At 46.5% G+C, this 16303-nt stretch overlaps 1 protein-coding gene across 3 annotated transcripts in view; it reads right to left on the bottom strand.

Annotated features, from left to right (window-relative positions):
• LOC147114917 (clavesin-1-like) overlaps positions 1-16303 on the bottom strand; it is a 169266-nt gene that overhangs the window by 76312 nt on the left and 76651 nt on the right. For all 3 annotated transcript variants that reach the window (XM_085993028.1, XM_085993027.1, XM_085993029.1), the window contains one exon: positions 14570-14805. In XM_085993028.1, coding sequence (XP_085849154.1) covers positions 14570-14805 — 236 coding nt within the window. The remainder of the gene's footprint in view (positions 1-14569; positions 14806-16303) is intronic.

Here is a 16303-nt window from a genome sequence, read left to right as displayed (position 1 = left end):
GTTTTCATCAGAGCCCCTCTGATGACGAATACCACAGGAGAAAGCTGGAGTGAGTTGCCTGAGTTGATTTAAAAATGTGATGTTATTTTTGACCTCTGGCATGCAGTACAGTGATCAATAGGCTGAAGTATGAACAGGACAGTAGTCAAAAGTCATCATTTAAAAAGGGCCTTCATCATCCAGTAATCATTTAGGTGAGATGAGCATAGTAATGTAATTGGTGAAATGATAATAAAATGGATCTACTTTTTTTTTTAATTCATGAAAATGAAACATAAAGGCAGTGACAGCCTGCACTGCAGCCCCAGACATGTGAAAGTTAGGGCACAGCCCCGAACCTGTGATCCTCTCGCAAGCTAATTTCCTGATCTCAGCCATATTGGTGTAGCAAAACACCAAGCGGGGGTAGGAAGCTTCCCCACAAAAACAGAGCGGGTGTAATTTTGACTTTGTGAGACAGTGTAAAATGTCTGTTAGTGAATTGGCAACTCATTTTACATCTGCCCCGATTTTATTTCCATTGAAGTCAAAATTACCCCCTGAGAGTTACAGATGAGTTTCCACTGTACACTATTCCTAACTGATCCAGGATCTGAGCCTGCCTGAAGCCCCAGAGAGGCAGCACTGCCCCTTTAAATTAATTTCTGCCAAATTTCTAACATGCATTGAAATTGCGATTTTCACAGCCACTATGGAAATTAGTACAAAAATAAAAACAGAAAATGCTGGAAATACTCAGCAGGTCAGGCAGCATCTGTGGAGAGAGAAACAGAGTTCACTTTTCAGGTCGATGACCCTTCGTCAGAACTGGAAAAAGCTGGAGATGTAACAGGTTTTTAAGCAAGTGTAGGGGCAGGGAAAGGGGGGAGGGGAGGAAAGAACAAAAGGGAAGGTCTGCGATAGGATGGAAGGCAGGAGAGATTAAAGGCTAAAAATTGAGCAGCGCCCCGGAAAAATTAGCGTCCCCCATGACGGAAATTGAATGGTAGCACCCCAAGAGGGAAGCGGGGCGCTACTGGAAGCGCCCTGCCTCCCTCGTGGGGCGCTGTGAGGGCATATCATGGCGCTACGTGCCACAGTATTGCAGGCCTTCCTCCCCTTCTTAAAGGGGAGGGGCCTTGCGCAGCGCGAACCGGGGCCCAGCTGGGCCCCAGGGGATCGGGAGTGCAGCTGGCACTCCACAGGGGGGCGGGTAAGGAGGCCGGGGACAGGTGCGGAGGCAGGTGCTGGCAGGCAGCCAGCAACAAAAATGACCGCCCTGCACCTTGCCTTTAAAAAGCACCTCCCTGGCCACAGGTTGGCCCTCCTGACCCCGTTGGACATAGTGCCAGTGGTAAGTCAGGGGGCGCTCCCGAAGATCGCGGCCAGGGCACAAGCGGGGCGCTGCGCACTGCGATGACGTCATCGCCGGTGGTGCAGCACCACGGGGCGCTACCAGTTACCACCGCCGCTAACCTCCCGCTGAATTTCGAGGGAGGCGTAGGTGGCGCCGCGCCCGGACGCAAGTTGCTTTGCGCTAACGGGAGGCACAAAGCAACCGAATTTTTCCTCCTAAGACATAAAAGAGATGATGGTGCAAGGCCAAAGGAAGTGGTAATTGGACAAGTTAAGAAACAGAAGATGACTCTTGATGAAGTATAAATGGCATTAGCTGAATGATCGACTGCTGCCATGAGAGAGAAAAAAAAATGGGGAAAAAAATGATAGGGGCAGAGGTTATCATCTGAAATTGTTGAACTCAATGTTGAGTCCAGAAGGCTGTAAAGTGCCTAATCGAAAGATGAGGTGCTTTTCCTTGAGCTTACGTTGAGCTTCATTGGAACAGTAAGAGGCCGAGGATGGAGGGGTCAGAGTGGGAGTGGAGCGGAGAATTAAAGTGACAGGTGACTGGAAGCTTGGGGTTACCCTTACAGACTGAACGGAGGTGTTCCGCAAAGCGGCCACACAATCTGCATTTGGTCTCTCCAATATAGAGGAGACCGCACCGTGAGCCGTGAATACAGTATGCTAAATTGCAAGAAGTGTAAGTAAATCGCTGTTTCACCTGGAAGGAGTGTTTGGGGCCCCAGACAGTGGGAAGGGAGGAGGTAAAAGGGCAGCTGTTGCATCTCCTGGAAATTAGTACTGTTGATTACAACAACATTCAAATACACCTTGAACTCCGGGAATCACTATAGCATTTTTACAATTTGATTTTATTCTCATTTTCTCTCTGTAATTAAGGGGGAGAACTACTTTTTACAGCTCCTGTATACTGTAGTACCGGCAGTGACCACACCTGTATATAAACCCTGAGTAGTGATCTGTACAGTGAGTTCTAGAGTAACCCTCATTCAGTAAACACCTGTTGAATCGTTCCCTGCAGTCTGTTGTCTGATTATTGAAGGACACAACATTAAGATACACGGATATAACATTGGCGACGAGGCAGATTCGAACCTACCTGCAACTCTGCATCACCTCCCAGGGATTCGCTCCTGGAGAACAGTGGAAGAAGGTCGAGTCCAGAAGCACGGGCGTCGACCACGGGCAACAGCCCAGTCATCCAGCGGAGATTTGAGCATCGCAGGGGAGGCTGTCGAGAGCCAGGCTTGGCTATCCAGTCACGGTGGTCCAGCAAAACGGGCTGGCAACAGGTACTGCGCAGACCCTTCCCGGACAGCGGCGGGCTAGAGCCCGACCGAGCGGCACAGAAAAAGGCCGAGCAGCGTCAACGGGGGAGAGAGAGAGGGCAGAGCGCACAGGGCGCAGCCGGTGTTCAGGACCGAGCGGCATCAACGGGGGAGAGACGAGAGAGAGCAGAGCGCAGCCGGTGTTCAAGGGCCGAGCAGCGTCAACGGGGGAGAGAGGCGGGCAGGAAAATGCGAGGCGCTGCCATTGCCACGAGGACCGCAGAGAGCGGCGTTGGCAGCAGCGCAGGAGCAGCGCACAAAACCCACAGTGCGTCGCCATTTGCCACGAGGACCGCCGAGAGCGGCGTTGGCAGCAGCGCGGGAGACGCCATTTTAAGCCGCAGTGGGGAACAAAGGAAAGCGCGGGAGATGCCACTTTAAGCCAGTCTAACCACACCCAAAAATGCCGAAGAGTGGCAGTATCACAGCGTTCGACAATGAAGTCGAAGATTGGACAACATATGTCGAACGCATAGAAGTATACTGCAAGGCGAATGAAGTGCCAGATGACAAGAAAGCGCTGGTATTGTTGAATTCAATGGGTGCAAAAACGTATGGCTTACTACGAAACCTAGTAACCCCAGAGAAGCCAGTAGAAAAGGATTTTGAAAACATAGTGTCAATCCTACAGGACCACTTAAACCCCACACCGCTGCTGATAGCAGAAAGATTTAAGTTTCACAAAAGGAACCAGCATAAAGATGAAAGTAATGCTGAGTATTTAACGGAACTGCGCAAGCTATCGAAACATTGCCAGTTTGGAACGGGACTAGCAGATACTTTAAGGGACAAGTTTGTGTGTGGGCTTCAAAGTGAAGGAACCCAGAAAAGGCTTCTATCAGAAAAGGATCTTACGCTGGACAAGGCTTTCAGCATTGCAGTATCACATGAAGCAGCAGCACGGGCCGCTGCAGAGATACAACGGAGACTGCAAGAATATGGCACAAATGAAATGTCATATGGAACAGTGAAGTGCTATCGCTGCGGCAGAACAACACACCACCATAATGATTGCTGGTTCAAGGACAAAGTGTGCAGACAGTGTGGAAAAGTAGGACACATAGCAAGAGTCTGCAGGTCGGGAAAGAAAACCAGCAGCAAGAAATCTCCACAGGAGAAGTACAAGAAGGTACATAAGGTGACGGAGAGTAGTTCAGATGAACAGAAGAGTGATACAGACTCCGGAAGCAAGGAGCTGGGTTGTCTGAAACTACATAATGTGATCAAAACGGAGGATCACCAAACTATCTGGGTCACGCTCAAGATAGCAGGAGTCCAAGTGAAAATGGAATTGGACACAGGATCAGCCCTAACAGTCATAAACCGAAGGGACTACAAGTGGCTATTCTCACATATACCCTTGAGAGATACAAAGATTGTCTTGAAGACGTACCCGGGACAAAAAGTCTACCCCAAAGGAAAAATAAGGGTGAACGTTATATGTAATGGCAAGGAAACACCAAAAATGGACCTATATGTATTGCCAGATGGAGGACCACCACTACTAGGACGTGAATGGATCCGGAAGATACAGCTAGATTGGCATTCCATACAAGCACTGACTGTAGATGCCAAAAAGGATGACGACATCACACCTGGACGACTGTCAAAAATGCTAACTGACGCACAAGAAATGTTCCAGCAGGGGCTCGGAACACTAAAAGGCATAACAGCGACGATCAAAATAGAGGAAAATGCAAGCCCAAAGTTTTTTAAAGCCAGACCGGTACCTTATGCGATCCGCCCAGCCGTCGAAGCAGAGCTGGAAGGTTTGGAACGTTCAGGAGTACTGTCCAAAGTGGACTGGAGCGAGTGGGCTACACCCATTGTTCCTGTAATGAAGAGGTCGTTGAGTAATACGCCTGGGGAACCAAAGAAGGTTCGCATCTGTGGGGACTTTAAGGTGACAGTGAACCCAATCCTTCACACTGTACAATATCCGCTTCTGCGGATTGAAGATATTTTCTCCTCGCTATCTGGAGGGAAACGCTTCACTAAGATTGATCTGGCCCAGGCGTACCTGCAAATGGAGGTAGAAGAAGCCTCGAAACAGTACCTCACAATCAACACTCATAAAGGTCTCTACCAATAGAACCGGCTGGTGTTCGGGGTAGCATCAGCTCCGGCTATTTGGCAAAGGGCAATGGAACAAGTCCTGCAAGGGATTCCAGGGACCCAATGTTATTTGGACGACATCCTGGTCATGGGCGAAAATGACAGTGATCACCTCGCCAACCTGGAGCAGGTGCTCACTAGATTGAAGGAATATGGGCTCCGAGCTAATCGCCACAAATGCGAGTTTTTCCAGAAGCAGATCTCGTATTGTGGCCATGTTATTGATAAAGAGGGGTTACATAAGTCCCCTGAAAAGATTGAGGCAGTAGTCAAGGCTCCAGCACCGGAGAATGTGTCACAACTGAGGTCGTTCCTCGGGCTGGTGAACTACTACCATAAGTTCTTGCCGAATTTGTCTACCGTACTACACCCACTGAACACCCTACTGCAAACGGGGGTACCATGGAAGTGGAGTGACGAATGTAAATGACCTTTCGAGAAGAGCAAAGCATTGATCACATCAAAAGAGGTGTTGGCTCATTTCAACCCAGCACTACCAATTCAGTTGGCGTGTGATGCATCACCCTATGGCATTGGAGCAGTGCTGTCGCACAAATTCCCAGACGGCTCGGAGAGGCCAGTAGCCTTTGCGTCTCGGTCACTAACCTCAGCCAAGCGTAACTGTTGTGTATGTAATATGTGTGCTACTTTGAACCTATGGACAGGACTGCACTACTTGTTGGGCGTAGTGATACGCAGTACCACTCCTGGCCATAGGGGTATAAATAGTACTGTGGGTACTGATCCCCCTCAGTTCCCGCCTGTGGGCATGAAGTAAAGACCTATGTATAGTCCCTACCTCCAACCAGTAAAGACCTGTTTGAGTTATACGTTTAAGTCTTTGTGTTAATTGTTCAATACAATACACATACTTAACACTGGCGACGAGTCGGTTCGAACCCTGCGGCAGTTATTCCACGGCGGCTTCGTCCAAAGACAGGACGTTGAAGAGAGGTTCCAATCCTCAACACCCCACTGAAAACTGAAGGGCAGCAGAAATCCTGACAGCTTCCAGCGACTGGAAGCGACAGGCATTAGGACCCTGAAGCCTCCATAACCTCGTGGGTAAGCCAGAGCCCGGGAGGGAGCGAGCAAGAGCCGCCGAGCGGGTGAGCCAGAGGCCGGGAGCCGCTTCAAGCGGGAGGCGCTTAGCGGGCCAGCGATCGCACCGGTGATAAGGGCTGAGAACCGTTTCGGGCGGGCGGCGCACCAGCGATCGCACAGGAGATAAGAGCCGCAGTCGGGCTGAAAGTCAGCGACGAGAAGCGCGGGAAAACCGCCATTGAAGTGGGCGGGGAGAGCGAGAAGCGCGGGAAAGCGCCATTTTTCGCGGGAAAACCGCTGGGGAAGAAGGCAGAAGCGGGAAAACCGCCATTTTGTGGGCGGAGGACGACGGCAAGAGCGGGAAGCCGCCATCTTGGATAACAGTAAAAAAAAAATCTGAGAAATTGCAAATCTGATAAAGTACTACAATGCCTAAACACGGGAATATTAGCAACTTTGATAGTGACATCGAAGATTGGGCCATATATGTTGAAAGAGTTAAAAATTATTGTAAGGCCAATAAAATTCGTGAGGCTGATAAAGCACTAACATTATTAAATTTAATGGGTGCGAAGACATACGGGCAATTGAAACACCTGTTATCACCAGATGAACCGGCGGATAAGACGTTCGATGAGATTGTTACTGTCCTGAAAGATCATCTAAACCCCACGCCGCTGATGCTAGCGGAACGATTTAAATTTTACGACAGAAGGCAGCTACAGCATGAAAGCAATGCTGATTATTTGCTGGAATTGCGTAAATTAGCGAAATATTGCCAGTTTGGAACGGGACTGACAGAGGCACTTCGAGACAAATTTGTGTGTGGTTTATTTAAACAGGATACACAAAAGCGACTGCTCGAGGAGAATGAGCTGACGCTTGAGAAGGCGGTCACTATGGCAGCAGCACACGAAGCCGCAGCGAGAGGCACGGCAGTAATGCAGCTACGGTCACCGGAGCTCAGTGCACACAAATTGGGTGTGAGTTCTGGCAAATGTTATCGTTGTGGAAAGACAACGCATGATCAGAACCAGTGTTGGTTTAAAAACCAAGAATGTAGAACTTGTGGTAGGCTTGGACATATAGCTAGAGTATGCAGGTCAGGGAAGAAGACCAGCAACAAGAAGTCACCGCAAGGAAAATACGCAAAGGTACACAAGGTGACCGAACAGGAGTCCGATTCAGACGCTAGCAGTAATGAACTGGCTAGCTTAAGCTGTAATGAACTGGCTAGCTTAAGAGTACTCAACGCTGGTAAGGGTGCAGACCTCCAGACAATTTGGGTCACTCTTCAGATAGAAGGAGTCCAAGTAAAACTGGAATTGGACACTGGATCGGCATTGACGGTCATAAATAAGAAAGATTACAGAAAGTTATTCCAACATATTCCCCTACAGGATACGGGGATTATATTGAAAACATACACGGGGCAAAGAGTGTACCCCATCGGGAAAATAGAGGTTGCAGTGGTCCACAAGGGCGAAGACAGTCAAATAATGGACTTATATGTGATATCTGAAGGAGGTCCTCCACTACTAGGACGGGAGTGGATTAGGAAAATGAATATGGACTGGCATTTCCTACAAACAATAACGAGTGAGAACTCGGTGAAGATAGTCGGCCCAGACTCTGGAACGGATGATGGTAAGCCCAACTCAGGTGCAAAAGACAACGTTTCAGCACAGAATTCCACTGAGCAACAACAACATAGTTTAACTGTGGATTCTGAGTCTGGCAAGTCTACTGATGTGCCCATTTCTGAGGGACACCGGGCTCGAACTCAACTCCATTTCAAACTACAACAGCAATTAGAACAAATGCTTCGCCGTTTTGAGCAAGAGTTGAATGCAACGAAAGAGTTCTTTGATATAGAGTTGGAGAATCTGGAAAGACAACAGAAGCAGCTGATGGAGAAAATGGAGCAGGAGCACACAAAACGTCTGATGTCAGAGGAGTTAACGGTCAGCCAACTCCTGCATATGCTGAAGGACAGGACTCTGAAATGGGAAAAACTTGAACATGAACTTCAATATTCAAACGAAAGGGGTTCGGAGCTCTCAAAGGTTATTGGAAGAGCTGAGGTGGCAACACAGACTGAGATGACTGCAACAGAGCAGCCCTTGGATGCCAAAAGTACGCTGACTCACGTCAACGTAGAACAACAGACCGCTGAAACAGCTGCTCCGGTAGAGGGATTGCATAGTCCGATCAATCAATCTCCAAAGGAAGTTGAAGTATTAAAATCACAAATGAGGTCACTAGTAAACGACTTGCTGAAAGCCCAGAAAAAGCTGGATGCAGAGGTACACATGAAGAAGTCTCTTCAGGAAAGATGTCTGGATTTGGAACAAGAGCTGGCTAACGTCCAGCTGGGTATGGAGGAAATAGACGACCCTCTCACTGGTCTAGCTCAGGACGACACCGAATATTACGATGTCCTGTCCTGCCCAGCTTGTAACTTCGACTCCCAAAGTGCAGAAATCATGGAGGAGCACCAAAAGTCTACGGAACATCGGGAGAAGCTGGCTCTACGACGGAAACAGGAGGAAGAGAAGGAGGAACTGCGCATGCAGCTGGCAGCTGTGGCAGCTGACAATGGAGCCCAGAGAGTCTCCAAGAAGCAGAAAAGGAAAAGTAAAAACAGAAGATGACCCATCTGAACCATTATCACCTCTACCAGATCACACACGTGGTCCCTCCGAACGGAGCCAATTCAGTTCGGAAGTTCAAACTGTTAAATCCATGGAAGGACTATTGAATGAGTCACTCCAGCAACGTGAACCGACTACACCACAGAGATTGAATCTGTGAACTGTTTTCCGCAGAGACTGAATCTGTGATCTGTTTTGACATGAAGTTATCTATGTATCTATGTTATTCTGTTATGTAAACCTGAAGTTATATATGTATATATGTTATTACGTTATGTTAAATGGGGAGATGACTGTAAAGCTAGGAAGGGAGGAATGTTGTGTATGTAATATGTGTGCTACTTTGAACCTATGGACAGGACTGCACTACTTGTTGGGCGTAGTGATACGCAGTACCACTCCTGGCCATAGGGGTATAAATAGTACTGTGGGTACTGATCCCCCTCAGTTCCCGCCTGTGGGCATGAAGTAAAGACCTATGTATAGTCCCTACCTCCAACCAGTAAAGACCTGTTTGAGTTATACGTTTAAGTCTTTGTGTTAATTGTTCAATACAATACACATACTTAACACTGGCGACGAGTCGGTTCGAACCCTGCGGCAGTTATTCCACAGCGGCTTCGTCCAAAGACAGGACGTTGAAGAGAGGTTCCAATCCTCAACACCCCACTGAAAACTGAAGGGCAGCAGAAATCCTGACAGCTTCCAGCGACTGGAAGCGACAGGCATTAGGACCCTGAAGCCTCCATAACCTCGTGGGTAAGCCAGAGCCCGGGAGGGAGCGAGCAAGAGCCGCCGAGCGGGTGAGCCAGAGGCCGGGAGCCGCTTCAAGCGGGAGGCGCTTAGCGGGCCAGCGATCGCACCGGTGATAAGGGCTGAGAACCGTTTCGGGCGGGCGGCGCACCAGCGATCGCACAGGAGATAAGAGCCGCAGTCGGGCTGAAAGTCAGCGACGAGAAGCGCGGGAAAACCGCCATTGAAGTGGGCGGGGAGAGCGAGAAGCGCGGGAAAGCGCCATTTTTCGCGGGAAAACCGCTGGGGAAGAAGGCAGAAGCGGGAAAACCGCCATTTTGTGGGCGGAGGACGACGGCAAGAGCGGGAAGCCGCCATCTTGGATAACAGTAAAAAAAAAATCTGAGAAATTGCAAATCTGATAAAGTACTACAATGCCTAAACACGGGAATATTAGCAACTTTGATAGTGACATCGAAGATTGGGCCATATATGTTGAAAGAGTTAAAAATTATTGTAAGGCCAATAAAATTCGTGAGGCTGATAAAGCACTAACATTATTAAATTTAATGGGTGCGAAGACATACGGGCAATTGAAACACCTGTTATCACCAGATGAACCGGCGGATAAGACGTTCGATGAGATTGTTACTGTCCTGAAAGATCATCTAAACCCCACGCCGCTGATGCTAGCGGAACGATTTAAATTTTACGACAGAAGGCAGCTACAGCATGAAAGCAATGCTGATTATTTGCTGGAATTGCGTAAATTAGCGAAATATTGCCAGTTTGGAACGGGACTGACAGAGGCACTTCGAGACAAATTTGTGTGTGGTTTATTTAAACAGGATACACAAAAGCGACTGCTCGAGGAGAATGAGCTGACGCTTGAGAAGGCGGTCACTATGGCAGCAGCACACGAAGCCGCAGCGAGAGGCACGGCAGTAATGCAGCTACGGTCACCGGAGCTCAGTGCACACAAATTGGGTGTGAGTTCTGGCAAATGTTATCGTTGTGGAAAGACAACGCATGATCAGAACCAGTGTTGGTTTAAAAACCAAGAATGTAGAACTTGTGGTAGGCTTGGACATATAGCTAGAGTATGCAGGTCAGGGAAGAAGACCAGCAACAAGAAGTCACCGCAAGGAAAATACGCAAAGGTACACAAGGTGACCGAACAGGAGTCCGATTCAGACGCTAGCAGTAATGAACTGGCTAGCTTAAGCTGTAATGAACTGGCTAGCTTAAGAGTACTCAACGCTGGTAAGGGTGCAGACCTCCAGACAATTTGGGTCACTCTTCAGATAGAAGGAGTCCAAGTAAAACTGGAATTGGACACTGGATCGGCATTGACGGTCATAAATAAGAAAGATTACAGAAAGTTATTCCAACATATTCCCCTACAGGATACGGGGATTATATTGAAAACATACACGGGGCAAAGAGTGTACCCCATCGGGAAAATAGAGGTTGCAGTGGTCCACAAGGGCGAAGACAGTCAAATAATGGACTTATATGTGATATCTGAAGGAGGTCCTCCACTACTAGGACGGGAGTGGATTAGGAAAATGAATATGGACTGGCATTTCCTACAAACAATAACGAGTGAGAACTCGGTGAAGATAGTCGGCCCAGACTCTGGAACGGATGATGGTAAGCCCAACTCAGGTGCAAAAGACAACGTTTCAGCACAGAATTCCACTGAGCAACAACAACATAGTTTAACTGTGGATTCTGAGTCTGGCAAGTCTACTGATGTGCCCATTTCTGAGGGACACCGGGCTCGAACTCAACTCCATTTCAAACTACAACAGCAATTAGAACAAATGCTTCGCCGTTTTGAGCAAGAGTTGAATGCAACGAAAGAGTTCTTTGATATAGAGTTGGAGAATCTGGAAAGACAACAGAAGCAGCTGATGGAGAAAATGGAGCAGGAGCACACAAAACGTCTGATGTCAGAGGAGTTAACGGTCAGCCAACTCCTGCATATGCTGAAGGACAGGACTCTGAAATGGGAAAAACTTGAACATGAACTTCAATATTCAAACGAAAGGGGTTCGGAGCTCTCAAAGGTTATTGGAAGAGCTGAGGTGGCAACACAGACTGAGATGACTGCAACAGAGCAGCCCTTGGATGCCAAAAGTACGCTGACTCACGTCAACGTAGAACAACAGACCGCTGAAACAGCTGCTCCGGTAGAGGGATTGCATAGTCCGATCAATCAATCTCCAAAGGAAGTTGAAGTATTAAAATCACAAATGAGGTCACTAGTAAACGACTTGCTGAAAGCCCAGAAAAAGCTGGATGCAGAGGTACACATGAAGAAGTCTCTTCAGGAAAGATGTCTGGATTTGGAACAAGAGCTGGCTAACGTCCAGCTGGGTATGGAGGAAATAGACGACCCTCTCACTGGTCTAGCTCAGGACGACACCGAATATTACGATGTCCTGTCCTGCCCAGCTTGTAACTTCGACTCCCAAAGTGCAGAAATCATGGAGGAGCACCAAAAGTCTACGGAACATCGGGAGAAGCTGGCTCTACGACGGAAACAGGAGGAAGAGAAGGAGGAACTGCGCATGCAGCTGGCAGCTGTGGCAGCTGACAATGGAGCCCAGAGAGTCTCCAAGAAGCAGAAAAGGAAAAGTAAAAACAGAAGATGACCCATCTGAACCATTATCACCTCTACCAGATCACACACGTGGTCCCTCCGAACGGAGCCAATTCAGTTCGGAAGTTCAAACTGTTAAATCCATGGAAGGACTATTGAATGAGTCACTCCAGCAACGTGAACCGACTACACCACAGAGATTGAATCTGTGAACTGTTTTCCGCAGAGACTGAATCTGTGATCTGTTTTGACATGAAGTTATCTATGTATCTATGTTATTCTGTTATGTAAACCTGAAGTTATATATGTATATATGTTATTACGTTATGTTAAATGGGGAGATGACTGTAAAGCTAGGAAGGGAGGAATGTTGTGTATGTAATATGTGTGCTACTTTGAACCTATGGACAGGACTGCACTACTTGTTGGGCGTAGTGATACGCAGTACCACTCCTGGCCATAGGGGTATAAATAGTACTGTGGGTACTGATCCCCCTCAGTTCCCGCCTGTGGGCATGAAGTAAAGACCTATGTATAGTCCCTACCTCCAACCAGTAAAGACCTGTTTGAGTTATACGTTTAAGTCTTTGTGTTAATTGTTCAATACAATACACATACTTAACAGTAACTACGCCCAGATTGACAGGGAGGCCCTCAGCCTAGTGTGGGGAGTGAAAAAGTTCAATCACTATCTGCATGGGCAGAAGTTCACCTTGCTGACTGACCACCAACCACTTGTCTGCATCTTTAATCCAAAGAAGGGCGTTCCGGTGATGACTGCGCAACGGCTACAAAGATGGTCCCTTTTTCTAGGGGCGCACCAATATGAAATCGAGTATAAGGGCACGAAACAGCATGGAAACGCTGATGGGCTATCACGCCTGCCACTGCCTACTGCGGAGGAAGAACCTGCAGTGGATCCTGTCGAAATATTTCATTCGACTATAATTGAATGCTTGCCAGTAACTAACGCTGGTATAGAGAAGGAGACCCGAAATGACCCGACACTGTCTCGGGTATATGATTTGACGGTGAAGGGATGGCCAGCACATGGCGACTCACTGTTGCCAGCATTCTCATCCAGAAGAGAACAGCTGTCAGTATGCCAGGGGACCTTGATGTGTGGATCCCGAGTGGTAATTCCACCCAAGTTAAGGGAGAGAGTGCTCAATGAGCTTCACGAAGGTCATCTGGGAGGGGTGAAAATGAAAAGCCTTGCTAGGGCTTATGTGTGGTGGCCGGGGATTGATCAGCAAATCGAGGACCTGACAAAGAGCTGCTCAGGATGCCAGAAGGTCCAAAATGCACCACCACATGCCCCTCTACACCCATGGGAGTGGCCCTCATCTCCATGGCAATGGGTGCATATTGATTTTGCTGGTCCATTCATGGACTCAATGTTTTTAATAGCCGTGGATGCGCACTTGAAATGGCCTGAGGTGATCAAAATGTCTTCCACCACCACGGAGAAAACTATTGCAGTCCTACGGACCATTTTTGCCAGGAACGGCTTGCCAGTGCAGATTTGCTCTGATAACGGACCACAGTTTGTGTCCGAAGAGTTTTGAAGATTTATGAAAAGGAATGGGGTAAGGCATTACACATCCGTCCTGTATCATCCAGCCACAAATGGATTGGCTGAGAGGTTCGTACAAACCTTTAAAAAAGCAGTAAAGGCCATGTGCGATGACGACATTCCACTGCAGCACAAGGTGGACAATTTCCTGTTAGCCTACAGAAATGCGACACATGCAGTCACCAACCAGGCCCCGGCCATGATGTTCTTTAACCGAAGGTTGAGATCTCGTCTGGATTAGCTCAGACCAAATGTACGAAGAGATGTTGAGAGTAAGCAATTCCAGCACATCAATGAGAAGCCGACAAGGAGCTTCAATGTAGGGCAACCAGTCTTGGCCCACGACTACCGAACAGAGAAATGGCAACCAGGAACGATATGCACACGGCAGGGGCCACTAATGTACACAGTGGATGTTGGGGAGAACATTGTGAGACGCCATGCTGACCAGATCCTAGAGTCACAGGAACGAGTCAACCCCATGTCTCGGCCATACGTACCTGGTGAGGAACCCGACGTACAGGTCGCATCTACCTCAGAAACAATAGCATTGGAAGCTGATGAATCAACTGACGACAGGGTGCTAGAATCGCCTCCGCACCAAGAGCGAGACACTCGGGAAAGGCGTTTTCCAGAAAGAATCAGGAAGCCTCCCCAGAGACTGAATATATGAATGGACTATTTTCATATAACATTGTATATTAAAAATGTTAATTGTTAAATGAGTATTATGGTACTGTTAATCTAAAAAGGGGAGAAATTGTAATGTATGTAATGTATATATCATAAGGGAGAGAACTACTTTTTACAGCTCCTGTATACTGTAGTACCGGCAGTGACCACACCTGTATATAAACCCTGAGTAGTGATCTGTACAGTTAGTTCTAGAATAACCCTCATTCAGTAAACACCTGTTGAATCGTTCCCTGCAGTCTGTTGTCTGATTATTGAAGGACACAACATTAAGATACACGGATATAACACTCTCCTCCTCCTGTTCTGTCTGCCTCAGTGCTATCCCACACGGTGCATTTGCCCATTAATTTCTGGGGGACTTTAATTTGACATTATTATAAAATGCATTGAAAAATAGACAGGAATATGCGCAGATTTTGAAAGCTCCAATGGAAATCCAGTGCAACAGCTGATGTAACTAGACTGTACAAACCTCTTCATATGCTTGGGAGAACAATTGCTATCACGATTATCCAGCATGTCTTTCACATGCATCGAGTTGTAGGAATTGTAGGTATATTCAGTATCATCATTGTACTCTGGACCTAGCAGTGTCCGTGCCCAGGTTCCCATATCATATGGGGGTAGGATGCCTCCAAACTCAGATGGCAGATATTCTGGATGGATTAGCTGGTGCAGACTGTTCAGGTTGTTGCCATGGAGAAAGATCTGGGATAAAAAGAATGAAATGCAAAAAGCAATCACAAAATTATGGTAAATTAAAATCAATAGTGCCAAACTGAATTTTATCCAGGTTAGACAAATTAAAATTTCCATTTAATGAAGTTTTATTTTAATTCAGATCTCAAATATCCAACATCTATGAAATGCATAAATAATTTTGCCTGTAAGTATTTATAGATAGATAAATATTTCTTCTTATTGTTTTTATTAGGAAATCGCTCCTGCTGAGGTGAAGTAGTACCCAACACAGTTTAGTGGTGTAATCCACTATATGTTGTATGTTATATGTTGCTAAAGGTCTCAATGGCTCTGTGATATCATCATGCTGGCTGTGAAGCCCTTCACATTAGGAATTCAGCTCCTTAATAATTTTTCACACTTTCAGCCAAAGCTGAAGTTCTGAATGACTCCAAATAGAGAGAATTGATTCTGCCAATGGCGTTAAGATGCTCAGTTTAAAACATTCCAAGTCTCAAATGCATGAGGCACGCTGTTTATCACAAGATTGCAAAATAATTACAGGTGATCAAGGCTAATTAGCTCATCTTCGTTCATCCACCCAGGAAGACCCTACAGTCCCTTCCCCCATTCCTTATTGTGGCATCCAGTTGTTATGAGCGGTCATTTTTTTTTCTAAATATCAATGCAACATTTTTCTTTAAGTGACCTACATCTAAACAGATATCCTTTTCAATGAACTTTCATATTTTTTAAACATTGACTTCAATGGAAAAGAAAATCAAGCATAGTGTAAAACAGGCTGCTAATTCGCCATGAGCCGGTTCCTACCACTGCCGAAGATCAATTTCACCCCCAGTAATTAAAAAAAAAAATTGCAATGTACTTTCAGAAAGAACTGTGTCTTCGTTTAAAAATGGTTTATAATTAAAGATCAATTTTCAAATGCAGTTTACAAGTGACAATAAATGGATACCACCTTTCTGAAGACAGCAATAAATTTCTGAATAAAAATTAAAATCTAACAAGACTGTAGGTTTTTTTGCTCAATTATTCCTAAAACACTGACCAGTTACTTTTTCTTTTAATTTACAATGTTTAGCATTAGAAATTGTTATATATGAAAATGAAGTGTTCAAAAGTTTAAAGGGTTTTTCAGTACTAAGAGGGTAACAGCACAGTTATGTGCTTGCTGCACTGCATTGTTGGAACAAAAATCATTACATAGTTCACGAACAGAGCTGGAGAAGTCAGGCCTATTCATAGCCAACCTAAACCCAGTCAACCATTTGGTTTGCTTCTCTGAGCTAAATCTTGGGCTGAATACATCTATTGCCTATAGGCGAGTTGTCTATATCTTCAACACTTCCACTCACCTAAAACAAGGAACTAAGAGCTAACATGTATTCATCAAAATCCTAATTCATACAACTAGTTTATTAAGCGTTTATAATGAGTTGAAGGCTACTCTTGCTGCCATTGGATGTTACTTTTCAAGTGATCAACATTATATTATTGCCAAGCA

The sequence above is a fragment of the Somniosus microcephalus genome, chromosome 7, assembly GCF_052327205.1.
Source record: "Somniosus microcephalus isolate GS21.2 chromosome 7, FLI_Smic_1.0, whole genome shotgun sequence".
Taxonomy (NCBI): domain Eukaryota; kingdom Metazoa; phylum Chordata; class Chondrichthyes; order Squaliformes; family Somniosidae; genus Somniosus; species Somniosus microcephalus.
This window is presented reverse-complemented; position numbering and strand designations above follow the sequence as displayed.